Below are 18601 nucleotides of genomic sequence, written 5' to 3'. Positions count from 1 at the left end.
TTGTTTTAAAAAAGGTTTATTTGTTACAAAATGTTAAATACTAAAGCTAAAAACATATAAATTCAGGTCAGGCTATATTAAAATACACACATACCCTTCTTTGCAAAATTATTAAAGGTTGAATTAAACAGATGCTTTAAATAAAATAAAGTACTCTTTGAGGACATTTTTGTCAGATTATAACAGTGTAGTGTAGTTTTTAAAATTGCAGTTGAAAAGTTTAGCTGTCTTGGAAGTCAAATTTATCCAATTGTTCAGACTTCTGTTACTACTCAATATGAAGCCACCATGCTGGCTTGGACGGGATTAATTTCATTCGTGTTATGGAGAGTTCTACATTACAAATCTAGTCTCCTATAATATGAACAGTGAGCAGTCAGAAATACACAAAGGGTTAAATAGGGTAAAGACTCTGGCCAAGAAAGGAAAGGAAAGTTCTACCACAGTGTCTTCTCTAATTAAAATGCCTGGGAAATAGATGGAAGCAGAAACCACCACAAAGCACATACCCATCTAGAAATAATCTTTCAGTTAAAAAACAACGCTCAAAACCAGCACTCATTTCTCTAAGATACAAGTATTTTACAATTTCTTGTTATATTGAGTTAAATGTACTGACGAGTCTATATGCAAATGGGTTTAAACACTAATTTGATTTCTCTTCTGACTAGCTCTAGAGAGCCGTGACATCTGGGTGTTGGTGTCACTTACACAGGTGGTAAAGAACTTTCATAACAAAACTACACGCTCCGCACCAACTGGGCACCAGCTTCCAAACCCAACTCCACTTCAGGTCAAACAACCTTAAGGAACTACCTATAGTCTAGTTAAACATTAAATAGTATTTTCAAAATACCTTTTTTTGCTTTGCAACTTACATTTTTCAATTTCCTAGATTAAAAGTTACTCAGTTTGAACTTTAAATGCCGTAATTTATATAGGTGAGAATATGCTCATGAAAAACAAAAGGCTATTATTGCATTTTAAAAGTCTTAAATGTGAATGAATTTCGAGAAATCTACCACAGTATCTATTTTTTACAATGCTAATCCTTGTCAAATGGGATTTGCCGGTGGTTGATTAACTCAAGTGATTAAAATACAAAAGACATAAAATCAATTTCAGTAATCTTCACTGATACACCCTTATTAAAATCTGCCCAATTAAAATGTTTCCTGGAATATATCTATAGGGAATTTTTAATGTTTCACTTTGGTTTCTTTTTCTTTTTTTTTGAGATGGAGTTTCGCTCATCATCCAGGCTGGAGTGCAGTAGTACGATCTCGGCTCACTACAACATCCACCTCCCGGATTCAAGCGATTTTCCTGCCTCAGCTTCCTGAGTAGCTGGGATTACAGGTGTGTGCCACCACACCCCGCTAATTTTGTATTTTTAGTAGAGACAGGGTTTCACTGTGTTGGCCAGGCTGGTTTTGAACTCCTGACCTCAAGTTATCCACCTGCCTCAAGACTCCCAAAATGCTGTTATTACAGGCCTCAGCCACCATGCCTGGCCTAATGTTTCACTTTGGCAGTGTTGGTATACACACAAGGGCTAACGGTATGGGGTCCCAACAATATACTATAAAACCATTTAGTCAAAATTTTGAAAAGTTGGAAAAACTGTGTGTATTCTAAAGTCACTGGAAATTAAAAGAAAAACATATTCCAGTACTGACTTACAGATTAAAATGATGCTGACAATAGACAGTAATCTGTTTTTCCATCTCTAGGTTTGTGAGTTTCTGATATAATTATTTATCTATACATGTGATATGAAAGAAAGAAACTATCATTCTGTCCTCTATCCCAGTCCATTCTCCCTCTACATAACAAGCCTTTGACTTATATCCTTTCTTTGAACTTACTGTGTAATCTTAGAGGACAACATTCATGCTACTCTTTATCAAATAATCTTGTAGTCCTTGAGAAGAATTCAAAGAATTTAAGCCACTGACGTCCTAATCTTGGTAAATAACACTAAAAAAAATTCTTGAGCCAACTTCAGTAGCCAATTCTCTAGAGAGCATCTTTCTCTGAGAGCATCTTTATATATGTGTATTAAAGTTAGGCTGGTTAGTCACTCTTACCAACCTCCTGGTCTTACAAAATGATCAAGAAAGTATTTGTTCATCTATGATAGAGCAAGAACTGTGACTGTTTTAAAGCTAAGACAACACAACACATTTCTCCCTTGCCAGCCGAGGTGGCAGTGGGGGCCCGGGGTGGTTCAGACCTCCCCAAAGGCAGGAATTTTTACTATGTTCTCTTCCCTCCGGTGAGCCTCCTTCTCTTCCCTTTATATCAGTGCCTCTTTTCTGCTCAAACAGAGAAAGCTGTTTGAGCAAGAAAACATAGGATATTTCCTGCCAGGAAATAGACATAATTTTGAGGGCTCAGCACAAAATGAAATCATGGGACCCTTCTTCAAACATCATTAAGAATTTCTGCTATAGCAGAGCCTTGAACCAAGTGCGGGGTCCTTCTAAGTGTGGGCCCTGTGCTGCTACACAAGTTACATGCTAAGAAAGCCAGCCCTGCCTAGGTTCCCTGCCTACTCAGATTGCCAAAAGGAGACAAAGTGGCTCAGTTGGGTTGTCCAGGTGAAAAGCAGAAGTTTTTTTATGATGATTCAAACACTGTCACCCATTGGGAACCAAGTGGCATTTCACTTTCCAAGGGGCAGGTAAATTACTATTCCTAAAATCTCATGTTGGACTGATTGGTTTTCCCCCAGATTTCTCATCATACAAATAGTTATGCTGGGTCTTTAAATGCCCCTTATTTTAATAGAGCAATTAATCAGACATGATAAAATTTCTGTATTAATCCTATATAATTTTTTTTTTTTTAAACTTAAGCACTTCTTAACTGAGAGGGGTCTAAATATCACTAAAGCAACAGGACATCTTTAAGGGAAAACATAGCTGCAAAACAGCTTTGCATGCTAGAGTGAAAGCCTTAGTTTTAGCCTATGGTATATTTTGTTCCCTTTTTAAGACCACAATGGTAGTTTTTTCCCAAAGAGAACTGACGAACATATTAAGCTATATGGTAATTTTTCTAACACCCACATTGGTTTCAGTCGGAAGAGTTTTACTGGAACCTGGAAGTATCCCATTCTTCATAATAATAAAAAAGAAATGCAGTATATAAAAGCTCCAGGTTACATTACTAAGCAACGACATTTCCGGGAGTGAATATACTTCCTGTATTCCGCAAGCTGCTTCAAGTACATATTCGACGGCCATCTGTGCTTTTCAACAAAACTGCGTTCCTCCACTGAAGTGTTAAGAAAAAGAATGTTAATTGAATGTTTTATTGTGGATCAATTAAGATATCAGCTATTGATTTCCTCTTTAATAGATGAGATTCAAGCTCTGTGATACACCTCCTACCATTCTCGCAAGCTTTCCCAAACAATTTGCTACCATTTTGGTTAAATTAGTATCAGGATTTAAGTTATGATGTGACTTACAATTATATACATTTTGTCCACTACTTTGAGTAGTATTTGATTATTTTCCTTTTTTTTTTCTTTTTTTTTTGAGATGGAGTCTCCCTCTGTCACCCAGGCTGGAGTGCAATGGCATAATCTCAGCTCACTGCAACCTCTGCCTCCATGTTTCAGGCAATTATCCCACCTCAGCCTCCCGAGTAGCTGGGACTACAGGTGTGTGTCACCACACCCAGCTAATTTTTTGTATTTTTAGTAGAGATGGGGTTTCACCTTGTTAGCCAGGATGGTAGATCTCCTGACCTCGTGGTCCGCCCGCCTCAGCCTCCCAAAGTGCTGGGATTACAGGCGTGAGCCACCATATGCCTGGCTTTTCTTTTTCAATAAAATGTTTGTTTTTCCTGGATATGACAGATTTTTTTTTTTCAATTTATAATACTTAGTTTTCTTTGTAGCTAACTTAGTCTTCCAAAATCCTTCAAGTCTTCTCAGTTGTGCTTCCCACCCAGCCAGTCATCAGATAAGCTGTTCTTTCCTGTTGCTGTTGCCCTGCCTGCTTTCTGGACCTGCTTCCTGCCTTGGGATTGGATCCCCCCATTCTTGAACTCCAGGTCCTTCGCTTTGTTCATTCTCTAGTTTTGGTGAAGCACAATTGTCAGAGGCATTTGAACCACAGCAACTGCATCTTGAATAAGGGCTGGGGACAATGAGGCTGAAACCTACTGGGCTGCATTCCCAGACAGTTAGGCATTCTAGGTTACAGAATGAGATAAGAGATTGACACAAGATACAGATCATAAAGACCTTGCTGGAGATCAGGCGTGATGGCTCATGTCTGTAATCCCACCACTTTGGGAGGCCAAAGTGGGCGTATTATTTGAGGTCAGGAGTTCGAGACCAGCCTGGCCAACATGGCACAACCCCCGTCTCTACCAAAAAAAAAAAAAAAAAATTAGCTGGGTGTGGTGGTGCACACCTATAATCCCAGCTACTGAGGAGGATGTGGCAGGAGAATCTCTTGATTCTCCATCTACTGTTTAACCTCATCTATTATAATTCAGATTAATAAGGTCTTGATTCAGGCTGCAGGATCATACAAACTAGCTGCTCAGCTCTAAGTTTCAACAGGAAGCAAAGGTGACGTGAAGCTCCTCCCTCAGTAAATATCAAAAACCAGAGAAAAGTTATTACAGATGAGCTCTGGCAGCCAGCAAAACAAAACAAAACAAACAACCCCATAATACAGAACACATAATATTGAGCTAAATTAAACTGTGAGAATAATGAATCCATAAATGCCAAGGGTAACATATTCCTGTGCACTGCTGTTTGTGTTCATGAGTCCAGTATATAAAAACCTAATACTTAATGACGTTTTAACTGGGTTCTGATGTATCTGTGCCTGTACTGACATGACATCTTTTCCAGTCTCACTTTTTGATTTCTAAACATGTCTAAAAATGAAAAATTCTCAGTCAACAGAAAACAAGTTGTAGAATTCCAATAATAATTTGAGAACTTTTGAAACTGAAGATGGGCTGTTCTATAAGGAAGCCGTAGAGTGACTGTGACAAGAACCTTTCCCAACTTCAAGTCACCGTGTGCAGCAGGCCAAGTGTAAAGCACTGGAGAGAAGTGACTGTGACCCTCTGGAGAGGGCATACTTCTTTAGGTGGGCCGCCAGTGCCAAGCCACATGTTGCCACTAGGAAGATGGGCCTGGGGTAGCCAGATCTTCCAATTTTTCAAAAGAAGCCATAAATATGGCATTTTAAAATACCAGCACTATATATTTTTAACTGTGGGGTCCAAATAAAACACGTTGGCAGGCTACACCTAAACCATAGACAGCCAGTGAGTAACTATTGATTTAGACAATTAAATTCTCCCTCATCCAAAAGGTGCTTTTTTCCTCTGCCCAAGAGGATGACACCTCATAGCAGGTCCCTGGACAGGAAGAGGCACTGCAGAATGAGAGTTCTCATGATTCCCTTTTAATTCCCATCAAAGGAACATAAGGCAACATCGACACAGCCTCTCCTCCTTAGCCTGCCACCTCACATCACACTGGAAGCCCTGCTTTGCACCATGCCAGATGTCATAACATACTTTATAGGCAATTGAGGAATACCACATAATGAAAATTCATAACTAAAAGGATTTATAGAGCATCTTTCTCCCAAAGTTGTAATAGTACTCCATATATACCACATATCTATACAAGATAGTGAGTAGAAAATAATCTTATTCTTCTTTTACAAATAAGAGTGACCTAAGGTAGCATAATGAAAGTGGATCCAGGACTACAGTGCAATTCATTTAACTTTTAGCTAGTTTCTTAAATAACTATAGAAGCAGCTACTTAAAGAATAACTGGATGGGGCGCGGTGGCTCACGCCTGTAATCCCAGCACTTTGGGAGGCCGAGGTGGGCGGATCACAAGGTCAGGAGATCAAGACCATCCTGGCTAACACGGTGAAACCCTGTCTCTACGAAAAATACAAAAAAAAAATTAGCTGAGCGTGGTGGTGGGCGCCTGTAGTCTCAGCTACTCGGGAGGCTGAGGCAGGAGAATGGCATGAGCCAGGGAGGCGGAGCTTGCAGTGAGCCGAGATGGCGCCAGTGCACTCCAACCTGGACAACAGAGTAAGACTCCATCTCCAAAAAAAAAAAAAGAATAACTGTAGAAGAATGTTCCTTCTGACAGCAAGCATACACAAGCCTTATCTTTTTATGAACCGACTTTGTTTTTTCCTTGCACAAAGTACCTAGCTAATTAATACTTGTTGTTTTGTTTTGATGTGATTATGCTTCTCTACTGTACTAATAGTTGACTTACGTAAGGAGGCTCCCAATAGACATATAATGTTTGCTGACTGGCTGAATACATCTCCTAAAAACTGATTGTGTGTTCCTGGGTTTCCTTTAACTGTACAACAAGTAGCTGAATACAAACAAGAGATTTTTACTTTTTTTTTCTTTTAGAGACAGGGGTCTCGTTATGTTGCTCAGGCTGGACTCAAACTCCTGGGTTCAAGTGATCCTTCAGCCTCAGCCTCCCAAGTTGGCTGAGATTACACCGAGGTAGAATTACCATCTTGACCACATGATTTTTATGTCTTTTACCAGCAAAGTCTTTTTTAGGATGTATAATTTTAGGTAGAACTCAAGATATGAAACAGATAAAGTGGAAGTACTCTGACTGAAGAAGGAAGGGAAGAGTCCAAGAGCTTACATTTTAGCGTTCTCTTTCCCTTTCCCTTACTCCCTCTCTCTCTTCTCCTCACCCACTCCCTACCTTCTGCCCCCCACCCTAGAAGTCACTTCAGTTATCTCCACGGAGATTTGTTTGTCCAGAGTGTGAAACTCCTCGAAAAGGTAATCTTTCACTTCCTTTTCTTTTTAGCTCAAATTTTCCTTGAGTCTATGCTAGAAAATAACATGAGCAAACCATTGCATCTAAACTGTCAATTCTGACAACTATTATATTTTCATTTTTTTCTTTTTATGCAGTACTCAGTAGGTCACACTTTGGTTTTAATCTTTATAATTTACCTTAGAAAGCATATTACATGTACTCTCAGTAAGTTTCACAACATTCTTTTATATATGAAAAACCATTATTGCAAATATAATGGACTCCCATATAGATATACTCAGTAAATACAGATATCCAGTACAATAAAGCTATATATCATATAGTTAACAAGAGTTAAATTTTTAAATCTGTACTGTCTAAACTTTGCTACTAACTTAGGTAGTCACAACTAAGGTATCATTTTTCACAAGCAAATGCCACCTGAGGACACATTTTGTCACCTTATCTATTTCAGGGAAAGAAAATGTGTTTAAAAATGGATGGGAGCTATAAAATAATCATTAGAAAACTTCTTGTGTAACACAGGTTAAGCCGCTTATGTAATACAGGTGACTATAAATTGTTTCCATAATTACCACACTGCATAATTTACAAGAAATTTATTACATTGACTATTCTTATTTTGCTAAAAGCACTACTTCTACAACTTATGTCTCAAATCTAAGAACAAAGAACATAAAGTTTTCTTTTCAAAATAGAAATTGGCAATCTACCTGAAAGATCCTGAAATTCAGGCTTCTGACTGAAGATGAGGTAGTTAGTAGCAATGAAATGAAGTAGCCAGGTTGAAAGGCAATCAGAGTGGTGAAACTGCAAGAAAAATGAAAAGGGAAACAACATTGCACATAATGGCCACCAGTGTGATGATCAGATCAAGAGAACGGCCTGGGAGCAATCACGGAGAGCCCATATTCATGTTTAATGTGCCTTTACCTGATGCAGCTTTCAGTCTACTGTGACAGCAGACAGGATGAGGGAGCACTATTAACAGATAATGTTAAAAGTACATTCTTGGAAGAAGCCAAACCAACAGCGAATAACAATCTATGGCTGCCGGAGTGGCCAAACATCTTTAAGCAATGCATGGCTGCATCTGTTTGAGGTTCTTGAAGATTTAATTTAAGCTTTTAATCTAAAACCACGGACGTCACTAACTGCACCTGTATCTGTGTAGCAGATGATGGTGAGCAATGTTGAAACAAGTTCACCTGAGGAGCAAGTCAAAACATATTTTGAGGAGGAAACACCATCGGTTGAAGGCATGGGTTTCAATGTGTAAATGTTTCTAAGAGAGAGCTGTGTCTAAATATTTGCTTCTAATGAGATGTACAGTAAACTGAGCAGGATTTCCAGCTCCATTCTCCTCATTCAGAGTTCCAACAGCTGCTAATGGAGGGAAAACTCCAAGCAAGCAGGCCACCGACATCATCACCTTAGTGTCCATGCACTGATACTCACTGATCCATTCAACCACCAACACAGATGACAGTAACTTGCTGGCAGGCAACTTGGGTACATGAGTATAGAACTCTTTTTTTTATTATTATTGTGGTATAATATGTATAACACAAAATTTACCATTTTAACAATTCTTAAGTGTACAGTTAAGTGTCATTAATAAGTACATACACATGGTGGGGCAACCCAACACCACTATCTGTTTCCAGACCTTTTCTATCACCCCAAAATGAAACTCTGTACCATTAAACAGTTTTCTCCCTATCCCTACCAGGTCCTAGCACCCACTGCTTTACTTTCTGTCTCTGTGAATTTCACTATTCTAGGTACCTCATATAAGGGAAATTGTAAAATATTTGTCCTTTTATGATTGGCTCATTTACGGTAATATTTTCCAAGTTTCATCCATGTTGTGGCAGATACCAAAATTTCATTCCTTCTTAAGGCTGAATGATATCCCATTGTACATATATACCACATTGTGTTTATCTCTTCACCTGTCAATGGACATTCAGGTTGCCGCTACCTTTTGGCTAAATATAGCTCTTCTAAGGAGATGCAAAAATATTAAGTAAGCAACAAGTAATGCTAAATTGAAGAGTGATTAGTAATCTCATACCTTAATGAAAAAAACTCAAGGATTTGCTTTTTTTTTTTTTTTTAAAGCTGTATAGTGTGAGAGTATTTAAACACATATATTCACAGGTCCCTGTTATTTTCATTACATAAAATCAGAATTTTTGAACTGGAAATAACTTTATAGTTTATCTAATCCCACGTAACATTTTAACAGTTTTTTCTCCCCTTATCTTTTAGCAGATGAATGTGTGCAATCTCAAGGGAACAGAGTAAGCCCCTTCAGCTTTTTAAAGCCACCACTACTATTAGATGATTAACCCAGAGCAGATAACAAAACACCAGGAAGTTAGGACATTGCCTTAAGGGCTGTGATTGAGAAGGAAAAGGGAGGTCACAGAAATAAACAGCTGGCCACAAAAGCATGCTTAAAAATGAAGAATTTTCTTTTTGAACAAGATTTAAGGTACTTTTAAGATATTACAATTGTGGACTCTTTTGCAAACAGTCCACACTCAATTTTTAAATTTGTTTTTAATCCCTAATATTAAATACAGGTGATCGCAAGACTTGATTATGAGAGAAATGAAGTCCAAAATGGTTAAGGAGATAGTAGGAGAAGACCTAGAGACTTTAAATACATTCCCTTCTATAAACAGAAGTGTTGATGAATGAATTCATCTCAGCTTGGAGGCAAGTATTCAGCTGTCACAGATCTGGAATCTGCCCCATCATGTGGCTCCATTTTAGCAATGTGGATGGAAGATAAAAGTTGTCATGCTTTTGTAACTCTTTTGCAAAGAGTCCACAATTATAATATCTTAAATTTTATTATATTATCCAAAATATCTTAAATACAGTAGGATGGATGACACAACTGAATAAGCTTTCTGCTTTCAGGAATGAAAGAATTAAGGAATGAGGAATTGGTAGCACATGTAGAGGTTTGGGAAGTAGATTTCAACACAGCAGTCCTAGCTGATGTACAGACCTGGCCCAGATTCATAATCTAGGGCCTCTGTAACAGGAATGGAATATGTCTCACTGTAAAAACTAGGTTTTAGAAGGATATGTGTTGATGTAAGAAAATGGGTTCAAACTGAAATAAGCAACAGAATTGTTAAAAAGGCATTAAAAAGCCATAAGCCAAATGCAATAGAACGTAACAGCTACAAGGAGAATGTGGAGAAAACACCCATAAACTCAAAAGAAAGTACCCAGAAACTCTCAGAAGTACAACTTGTAGCTTCAGGTAGCCAAATATTAATATATAGATTATAAATAAGAAGATGCATTAAAATTTTTAATACGAGAATAAATACAACTTCATAGGAATCACCAAAGTTTAAACAGATAGGGTTTAAACAGGAGTAGAGATAAGGAATCTGCATCTCAACTCTTGAATTTTAAGAGTCCTCCTTGATGGAAACCTGAAGGTAAATCATGGTAGAGATCTGAGAGAGGTTAGGGGAAAACGGACAGAGAAGTGAGAGAATACCCACACTGCTCATCTATCTAAGAAAGTATGAAAGATGTTTCCTGACACACAGTACAAAACTGGCAGAGTGATCAGAAATTTTGATTATTTGGAGAGCTACTGGGAGTCTAATTCTGCTAAAAGACAATTTCACTCCTAAAAGTCATAGAAATGGCAAGAGAAAAGTTAACCAAATTCTGACCAACAGGGTGAACTGGCTGGTGAAGTGAAACCTCAAACTAGGAACTTCAAAGAAAACTTGGGAAGAAACACTTCTGTTATCTGGAATTCACAACTGCCAAATTAGGAACCACCGGGAAAAGAATAAAGGAAAACTGGTAAATTCAGGCGTAATCTTAGAAAATAAAAAGTCTTCAGAAACCAAATTCAAAATGAGCTGGTATCTTAGATTGTTTTAAAGTCAAGGGGAAAAGATAAAGATAATCACAGAGTCAGAAACCACAGAATCAGGGAAAACAAGGGAAGAATTTCTGACAGTGCAATGAAAAATGATTCTGATGAGGAACCAAATGTAGAGGGGCAGAGAGGAGAGGCACCTCAAGAAATCAATGGGACCACACAGGAAGTTCTCTTATACATAAACGATTTAAGAGGATACTAAAAGATAAGGAAAAAGAAACTTGTGTCCAATTTTTTAAAAAGTATGAACAACTTGTTAGAATAGTATGAAAATGATACATCAAAAATGAACTGAGATTGTGAAACTAGTAGAAAGAATTTAAAAACTTGTAAACTAAATTTGGAGAGGAGCTATTTATTTATCATGAGATGAATGTAAATATATTACAAAGAGAGATCAGTGTTACTCAATTTTTAAATTTGTTTTTAGCCCTAATATTAAATACAAGTGATCATAAGACTTGATTATGAGAGAAATGAAGTCCAAAATAGTTAAGGAGATAGTAGGAGAAGACCTAAATGCTTTAAATAAATTCCCTTCTATAAACAGAAGTGTTGATGAATGAATTCATCTCAGCTTGGAGGCAAGCATTCAGCTGTCACAGATCTGGAATTTGCCCCATCATGTGGCTCCATTTTAGCAATGGAGATGGAGACAAAAGCTGTCATGCTTTTGTAACCCTGGATGTCAAAGTTCATAGGTATAGATATGTTGGATGCCAGATAATATTTCAAGAATTACTGACACTCTGTAGTGACTGAACAAATATATTCCTGTGAAAAAAATCTAGACGGCTCAGCTTACCACAAGTTGAGTACACAAGAGAATGCCATAACCACCACAAGTCCTGAAACTGTCTGGGGCAGTGGATGGAATGGCAGAATGGCCAACGGTAGGATGGCCCATCTGAATAAGCTTTCTGCTTCCAGGAATGAAAGAAAGTGGGAATGAGGATTTGGCAGGTTTTTGACCGTGAGCATATCTAGGGGTTTGGGAAGTAGATTTCAACACAGTAGTCCTAGTTTATTTACAGACCTGGCTCCGATTCATAATTTAGGGTCTCTGTAACTGCAGTTACTTAAAATTAACTTAATTATGTAACCCCCCAACCCCCGTTCTCTAAAATCAGTAATGACACAATTACTGAAAACAAAAGACTCTGAGCTTATAAGAGGCCCAGAAGCAGCATGTATATATACAGCAGTGATTGCTAATACAGTGAGACATGAAAACAAAAGGCATTCTGCAAGGATAAATGAGGCACACCAGTATCTCCTACATACAACTGAAACTTCAAAACATGTTCATTATATGATGAAAAAATGAAGAAGTAAATGAGTTTAACTTAACCATCGCTATCAGCATATATGGGCCCATTCTGTCATTTTCCTTTTAGGAACCTGAAGATGTGATTGTTTGGGGAAATTCAATGTAAATTCTATTTCCTACAATGCCTATGTGACACAGTATAGCCACACATTCAAATGACTTTGCTACGGGCCACTATTTAGTTAAAAAAATTCCATGTCTGGACATTTTGCCTCCTTATAAAGGGACTGCGCACAAACCCTAATGCTTCAAAATTATCTAGCCAGATAAACTGTTGTGAAGGCACTTTAGCCTCATTCGCCAAACTTCCAAACTAAGACTAGTATTAATGTATGATTAAAAAGGAGAAATTTTAAAATAGTATAATTTAAAAACTATTTTATAAGAAATTAGGCTGTCAGATACACAGAGTCAATTACCTTGGCCTTTTTGAGCAGGTCAACTATATCAAGGTTCATGGATGCCAGTTCCCTGCTTGGCATGCTCTGCAGCTGGGTAATGATGAACAGCTCACAGATGTGCTGCAGTCTGGACACTTGGTACATCTCGGCACAGATCAGGAGACACATGGCCTGGAATATGCCAGCTGATGAGAAAAGGGGCATGAGAGAAAGTGGATGATAAAACCATTTCTTTAATGACCTAAACACACACACACACACACACACACACACACGCCCAAAAAAACAATAATTAAAAAACCATGCTGGCCGTATCATCCGCCATAGAATAGAATACTTAGGAAAAGCCTCAAGGGAGCCAGCATTCTGCACGTTTACTCCATTTTATCTTTTTTTCTTTGTAGAGACAGGTCTCACTATGTTGCCCAGGTTGGTCTTGAACTCCTGAGCTCAAATGATCCTCCCACCTTGGCCTCCCAAAGTGCTGGGATTACATATGTGAGCCATCACACCCAGCCTATTATTCCATTTTAAAAAGAAGGCCGGGCTCAGTGGTTCACGCCTGTAATCCCAGCACTTTGAGAGGCCGAGGTGGGCAGATCATGAGGTCGAGATCAAGACCATTCTGGCCAACATGGTGAAACCCTGTCTCTACTAAAAATACAAAAAAATTAGCCAGGTGTGGTGGCGGGTTCCTGTAGTCCCAGCTACTAGGGAGGCTGAGGCAGGAGAATCACTAGAACCTGGGAGGCGAAGGTCGCAGTGAGCAGACATTGTGCCACTGCACTGCAGCCTGGGTGACAGAGCGATACTCCATCTCAAGAAAATAAAAATAAAAATAAAAATAAAATAAAATAATAAAAAGAATCCATTTTTAAGCCTTCATACTCAGAAGGGAACCTATTCTTCTTCTTCTTTTTTTTTAATTCTTCAGAAAAGGTGACTCTATAATTGCCCTTAAAAATTAATTCCAGGACTAGATCTTTGCCATTTTTTTTTCTTGACTTTAGTCTTCAGGGTGGTTGGTTGGTTTGTTGTTTTGCTTTTATTGTGATAAAATAAACATAACATGAAATTTACCATTTTAGCTTTTTTTTTTTTTTTTTTTTTTTGAGACGGAGTCTTGCTCTGTTGCCCAGGCTGGAGTGCAGTGGCGCGATCTTGGCTCACTGCAAGCTCCGCCTCCCGGGTTCACACCACTCTCCTGCCTCAGCCTCCCGGGTAGCCGGGACTACCGGCGCCCGCCAACACGCCCAGCTAATTTTTTTGTATTCTTAGTAAAGACAGGGTTTCACCGTGTTAGCCAGGATGGTCTCGATCTCCTGACCTTGTGATCCACCTGCCTCGGCCTCCCAAAGTGCTAGGATTACAGGCGTGAGCCACCACACCCGGCCCATTTTAACCATTTTTAAGTATATGATTCATTGGCATGAAGCATATTCACACTGCTGTGCAGTCATCGCCACCACTATCTCCAGAACATGTTTCTTCTTCCCAAACTGAAACTCTGTACCCATTAAACACTAACTCCTTGTTTTCCCCTTTCCCCAGCCCCTGGCAACCACCCAATTCAATACTTCCCTAGAAATCTGGTTTTTCATGTAATTCTCATTCTTATCCCACCTTACATTCTTACATTTCTTACATTCTTTTGTAGCTGTGGAACCAGGAACACTGTGTATGGTGAATATTTAACATAATAACATTACCTGTCTTCTGTGATCTTCCCAATGCATAGATTCCAGTATCCGGCTTAACTTTTCGATTATTCATTGTGACTCATTTTTCCCTAACACATTTTTGCCAATTTAAAAAAAATCCTATCATTATTACTGCTTTCCTCTGTATTTTTTTCTAATTAGCAAAAGGTAAAACTTAATATTAGCAGTTTCAATTACTTGAGTGAGAGGATGACTGAAAATCAGATTTTCCTATTATTTCAGATCTGGTCAATTTTAAAATTTAATATATAAATTTGCCAACAATGAAATAATAAACAATAAGTTTTATTACCAAAAAGAACCAATGCTTTCACTTTTATTAGGCAAAAATAATAAGTCAGTCTTTTTTTGAGACGGAGTCTCACTCTGTCACCCAGGTTGGAGTGTGGTGGCACCATCTTGGCTCACTGCAACCACTGCCTCGCAGGTTCAGGCGATTCTCCTGCCTCTGCCTCCCGCGTAGCTGGGATTACAAGCGCACATCGCGACACCCAGCTAATTTTTGTATTTTTAGTAGAGACGGGGTTTCACCATGTTAGTCAGGCTGTTCTTCAACTCCTGACTTCAGGTGATCTGCTCATCTCAGCCTTCCAAAGTGCTAGGATTACAAGCATGAGCCACCGCACCTGGCGATAAGTCAGTCTTTAACACTGACAGAAACAACTGCAACTGGCTCCAAAATACTCTACAGCAAGCTGCAAGACCAGAATTAATTTAATCAAAACAAATAAATTTGCTTCTTTTTGAACTAAAATCTTTCACTAGAGGGCTCATGACTTGTTTAAAACGTATTTCAATACCTAATGTAAGAAACCTTTCCATTCTAAAAATTAAAGCAGTGAATCTGAAGAGAGGTCTGGCCTGAAATGTGTGTGTGCTTTTTATTTTTATTAAGGTGCTTGACGAGATTTTCTAATCAAGGTCTCAGGCTCCAGAACTGAGCTCCACGGGGCCGAATCTAGTTGTGCTTGTGATGGGAGCCCCCTGGTGGCCAAAGGCTGAAGACTACTCACAGAGGGCTTCCCTGCCAGCATCCCAAGCAAGGCTCCAGGCCTGTAGAAAAAATTTTGCTATTTCTTCAAGCGCCTCCAGCTAGAAGAACCCTGCTGGATCTGTTCCAACCTAGAGCTGCCACAGATGTTTGGTTCCTGGTCAAAGACAGTCCTTGGTCAGTGAATTTGGAAATGAATCCTATAGTCCACTGGGCATTCTAAACATCTCAAGAAAAGTTTTCAGAGAAGTCAGTTTGAGGAGTTTCTGACTTTGGCAGAAGTCAGAAGGAGGCCTTTACAAATCCCACATCCTCTGGGCCAGAAAGAAGACCAAAAAAGTCTCAGAATATTGAAAGTCCTTAAAAGTGACCCAATCAGAAGTCACAGCCATCAAAGCAGTTGCACAATCCTCCTCTTCTTGTGGACGAGACAGTGCTTCAAGTAACAATCTGCCCCAATCTCTAGAATTACAGTAGCCATGGGTACCACAAGACACCTTCATTTCCGGGTGCCTACAGTGATCCCCATGCTGTAGGTGCTGGCTGGGACATGTGAACTTGGGCCGGCATTGGAGATCCATAAAAGGCACCCAATCACTGAACCTCCACTTGAACTGAATGAAAATTGGTTGTTGTTCCAGCACCACCTCTAACTGCTTAGTACATTCCATGATGTCAACTAATAAATCTTAAATGAAAATAGATTTCACAGAATGCAATTTAACAAAATGAGTGGCAAGGAAAGAAAGAATTATAAGATACTACCAACATTTGTATTGCTAACCTGGGCAGCAGGAGTCTGTGTACAGGTATTCTAAAAATGACAAGAAAGTCTCTTTGGAAACACCATAAACAGGAATCAGGACACTCTTTGCTTCCATGTAATTACCATTAAACATGGCTGCCATCACTTCACAACGGGCCACCAGGATGGCCCTGTGGGCTGGCACTGTCGTACCTGAAAGGTTCAAAAGGGAAACAAGAAATAAGTGAGATAAACCCGCAGGGTTATTCCAGCAATTTTCCTTCTAATTAGACTACTACATTAGGGACAGCTAGGCTGATATGCAGAATCTAAATTTGGGAGTGATAAGTACCATTAATCCAGAAACTAAATTTTAAAGGGAGCAATAAAGAAAGTTCAGATGTTGACCTTGAAACCAACAATTTGCAAGTCAGACAACTATTTGTCACTTGGTTTGTATTTCCAGAAATAGAAACACTGAAATGAAATATTTTGCTTCATATTTTTATAATGAAACATCAATCCTTTCTAATTGGCTTGAAATATTAATAATACCAGCCGTGCCCATGTGCTTCCCAAGAAAACAACCCCACTACCCTTCTGGGCCTGACTCACAGAACCATCTTGGCCACGCTTCCCCTTATCTGAAACGGGAAACTGTAAGAAGTAAACCATAAGCAGTCCACACACCACAGTAGGAACAGCAAGAGGATCTCTCGTGGAGCCAAGGACAGCATTTCAGACTTAATGAAAATCTGGAAGAGGGTGACCTTAATCCCTGCAGTCTCCCGAGCACACTACTTCCCCAGGCAACCATTCTGTCTCACATGAACAATGCCTGCTGCTGGGAGAGCCAGCGCTACATTGAATTTTGAGGGCCCTCTCAGCCCATACTGCTCACTGAACACACTGAACTGAACTGACTCTTTAGGAAAAGCTTGCTAGGCTTTCTAGCTACTGCTGCACCACACAAAGGCAGCGCTGGATAGGGCCACAGGTGGCCAGGGCTCTCCACTTCCACCACCTTAGGAAACCACGGATACACACTGCCAGTCTTCAGTTCAGCCTGGATCACTTCAACAGATTATTACTGAGCATCAGCATGTGCCAATCACTGCATTTGGAATTGAAGATACAAAGAAGAGGAAGACAAAGCTACCTCTGCTTTGGAGCAGTTTTTACTTTCGTGGAAGACACCACAGCCAGTGTGGGTGACAAAGCTGTCGCATTCCAGAAAGTAACTCTCCAACCAAACCAAACCACTCAGCCCTGCCCAAGAGTTTACCTACATATCTCTAAAATCTAGTACTTATCAGGGTTATATAGTCTTCCCTAAAGCATTTACAATTATTGGGTTCTTCATCCCTTTTAAATCCAAGCAAACCATTTCCTGACTCAGGAAAGAAGAAAAAGAGTTACATCTAAGCCCAGTGGCTTTTTCCAAAGCCAATAATCACTGAGGATCTACAAGCAACATCTGGCACTGCCAGCTTTGCGTCTACTGCTTGGCACTGCGATTTGCACAGCTACACCTACCCGAGGAGCAGGGAAGTAACTTGTGAAGCCCTCCCACCCAGTCAACACTCACCTCCCGGCAGGCACACCCCTCCTTGCCTCACTGTGACAGTGTCCCTCCACCGGGAAGGACCAGTTTCCATAATTAAAGCATGCTGGCTATATCTGTATGCAGCAGTTAATAAAGAATACAAACAGGTAATGCCATTTGACTTGTAATTGTAAGGTTTTAAAATGTTAAAGATAAATAGGGCACTATTTTTTTAATAATTAGAAGCATGACTTCAATAAACTGGATGATCTATAACTTGGGGTAAGCACAGGGATTTAAGATCTACCAAAAAATACCAAGTAGATAGTTGATGGGGGTAGAATTTGATAAGTAACCTTGAAATTTTAACAGAAATTTTCTGTTGATAATGGGGTTATAACAGAGTTGCAAAACCCAGCAACAAAACACTCAGTACAGTTAGCTCTCCGAATCCATGGGTTCCACATCCACAGACCGAACCAACAGAGAGTGGAAAATATTCAGAAAAAAACCCTGCAACTGTATTGAACATACACAAAATTTTTTTAAAATTGTCATTATTCCCTAAACAATACAGTATAACAACTATTTATATAACATTTACATTGTGTTAGATATTATAAGTAATCTAGACACGATTTTAGGTATGCAAGAGGATATGCATAGGTTACATGTAAATACTAAGCCATTTAATATCACGAACTTGAGCACAGCAGATCTGGGTGTCTGCAGGAGGTCCTTGCAACCAATCCCCCATGGACATTAAGGAACGACTGTACCTTTTCTTTTTTCTTTCTTTTTTTTTTTTTTGAGACAGAGTCTTGCTTTGTTGTCCAGGCTAGAGTACACTAGCACAATCTCTCACCACAACCTCCACCTCCCTGGTTCAAATGATTCTCATGCCTCAGCCTCCCGAGTAGCTGAGATTACAGGCCTGCGTTACTATGCCTGGCTAATTTTTTTTTTTTGTATTTTCACTAGAGACAGGGTTTTGCTGTGGTGGCCAGGCTGGTCTTGAACTCCTGGCTTCAAGTGATGCGCCCACTTCAGCCTCTCAAAGTGCTGGCATTACCTGTGTGAGCCCCTGCACCTGGCCGACAA

General features: G+C 39.3%; 1 protein-coding gene across 1 annotated transcript in view; it reads right to left on the bottom strand.

Moving 5' to 3' along the window:
- Window positions 1-18601, bottom strand: part of RHOBTB3 (Rho related BTB domain containing 3) — a 65146-nt gene continuing 46545 nt past the window's right edge. Inside the window, exons 9-12 of the mRNA XM_003899933.5 lie at window positions 15994-16167; window positions 12516-12682; window positions 7549-7645; window positions 1-3282 (exon numbers count right to left, since the gene is read on the bottom strand). Of these exons, the coding sequence (XP_003899982.1) occupies window positions 3167-3282; window positions 7549-7645; window positions 12516-12682; window positions 15994-16167 (554 nt within the window). The 3' untranslated portion in view covers window positions 1-3166. The remainder of the gene's footprint in view (window positions 3283-7548; window positions 7646-12515; window positions 12683-15993; window positions 16168-18601) is intronic.

This window comes from Papio anubis, chromosome 5 (genome assembly GCF_008728515.1).
Source record: "Papio anubis isolate 15944 chromosome 5, Panubis1.0, whole genome shotgun sequence".
Taxonomy (NCBI): Eukaryota; Metazoa; Chordata; class Mammalia; order Primates; family Cercopithecidae; genus Papio; species Papio anubis.
This window is presented reverse-complemented; position numbering and strand designations above follow the sequence as displayed.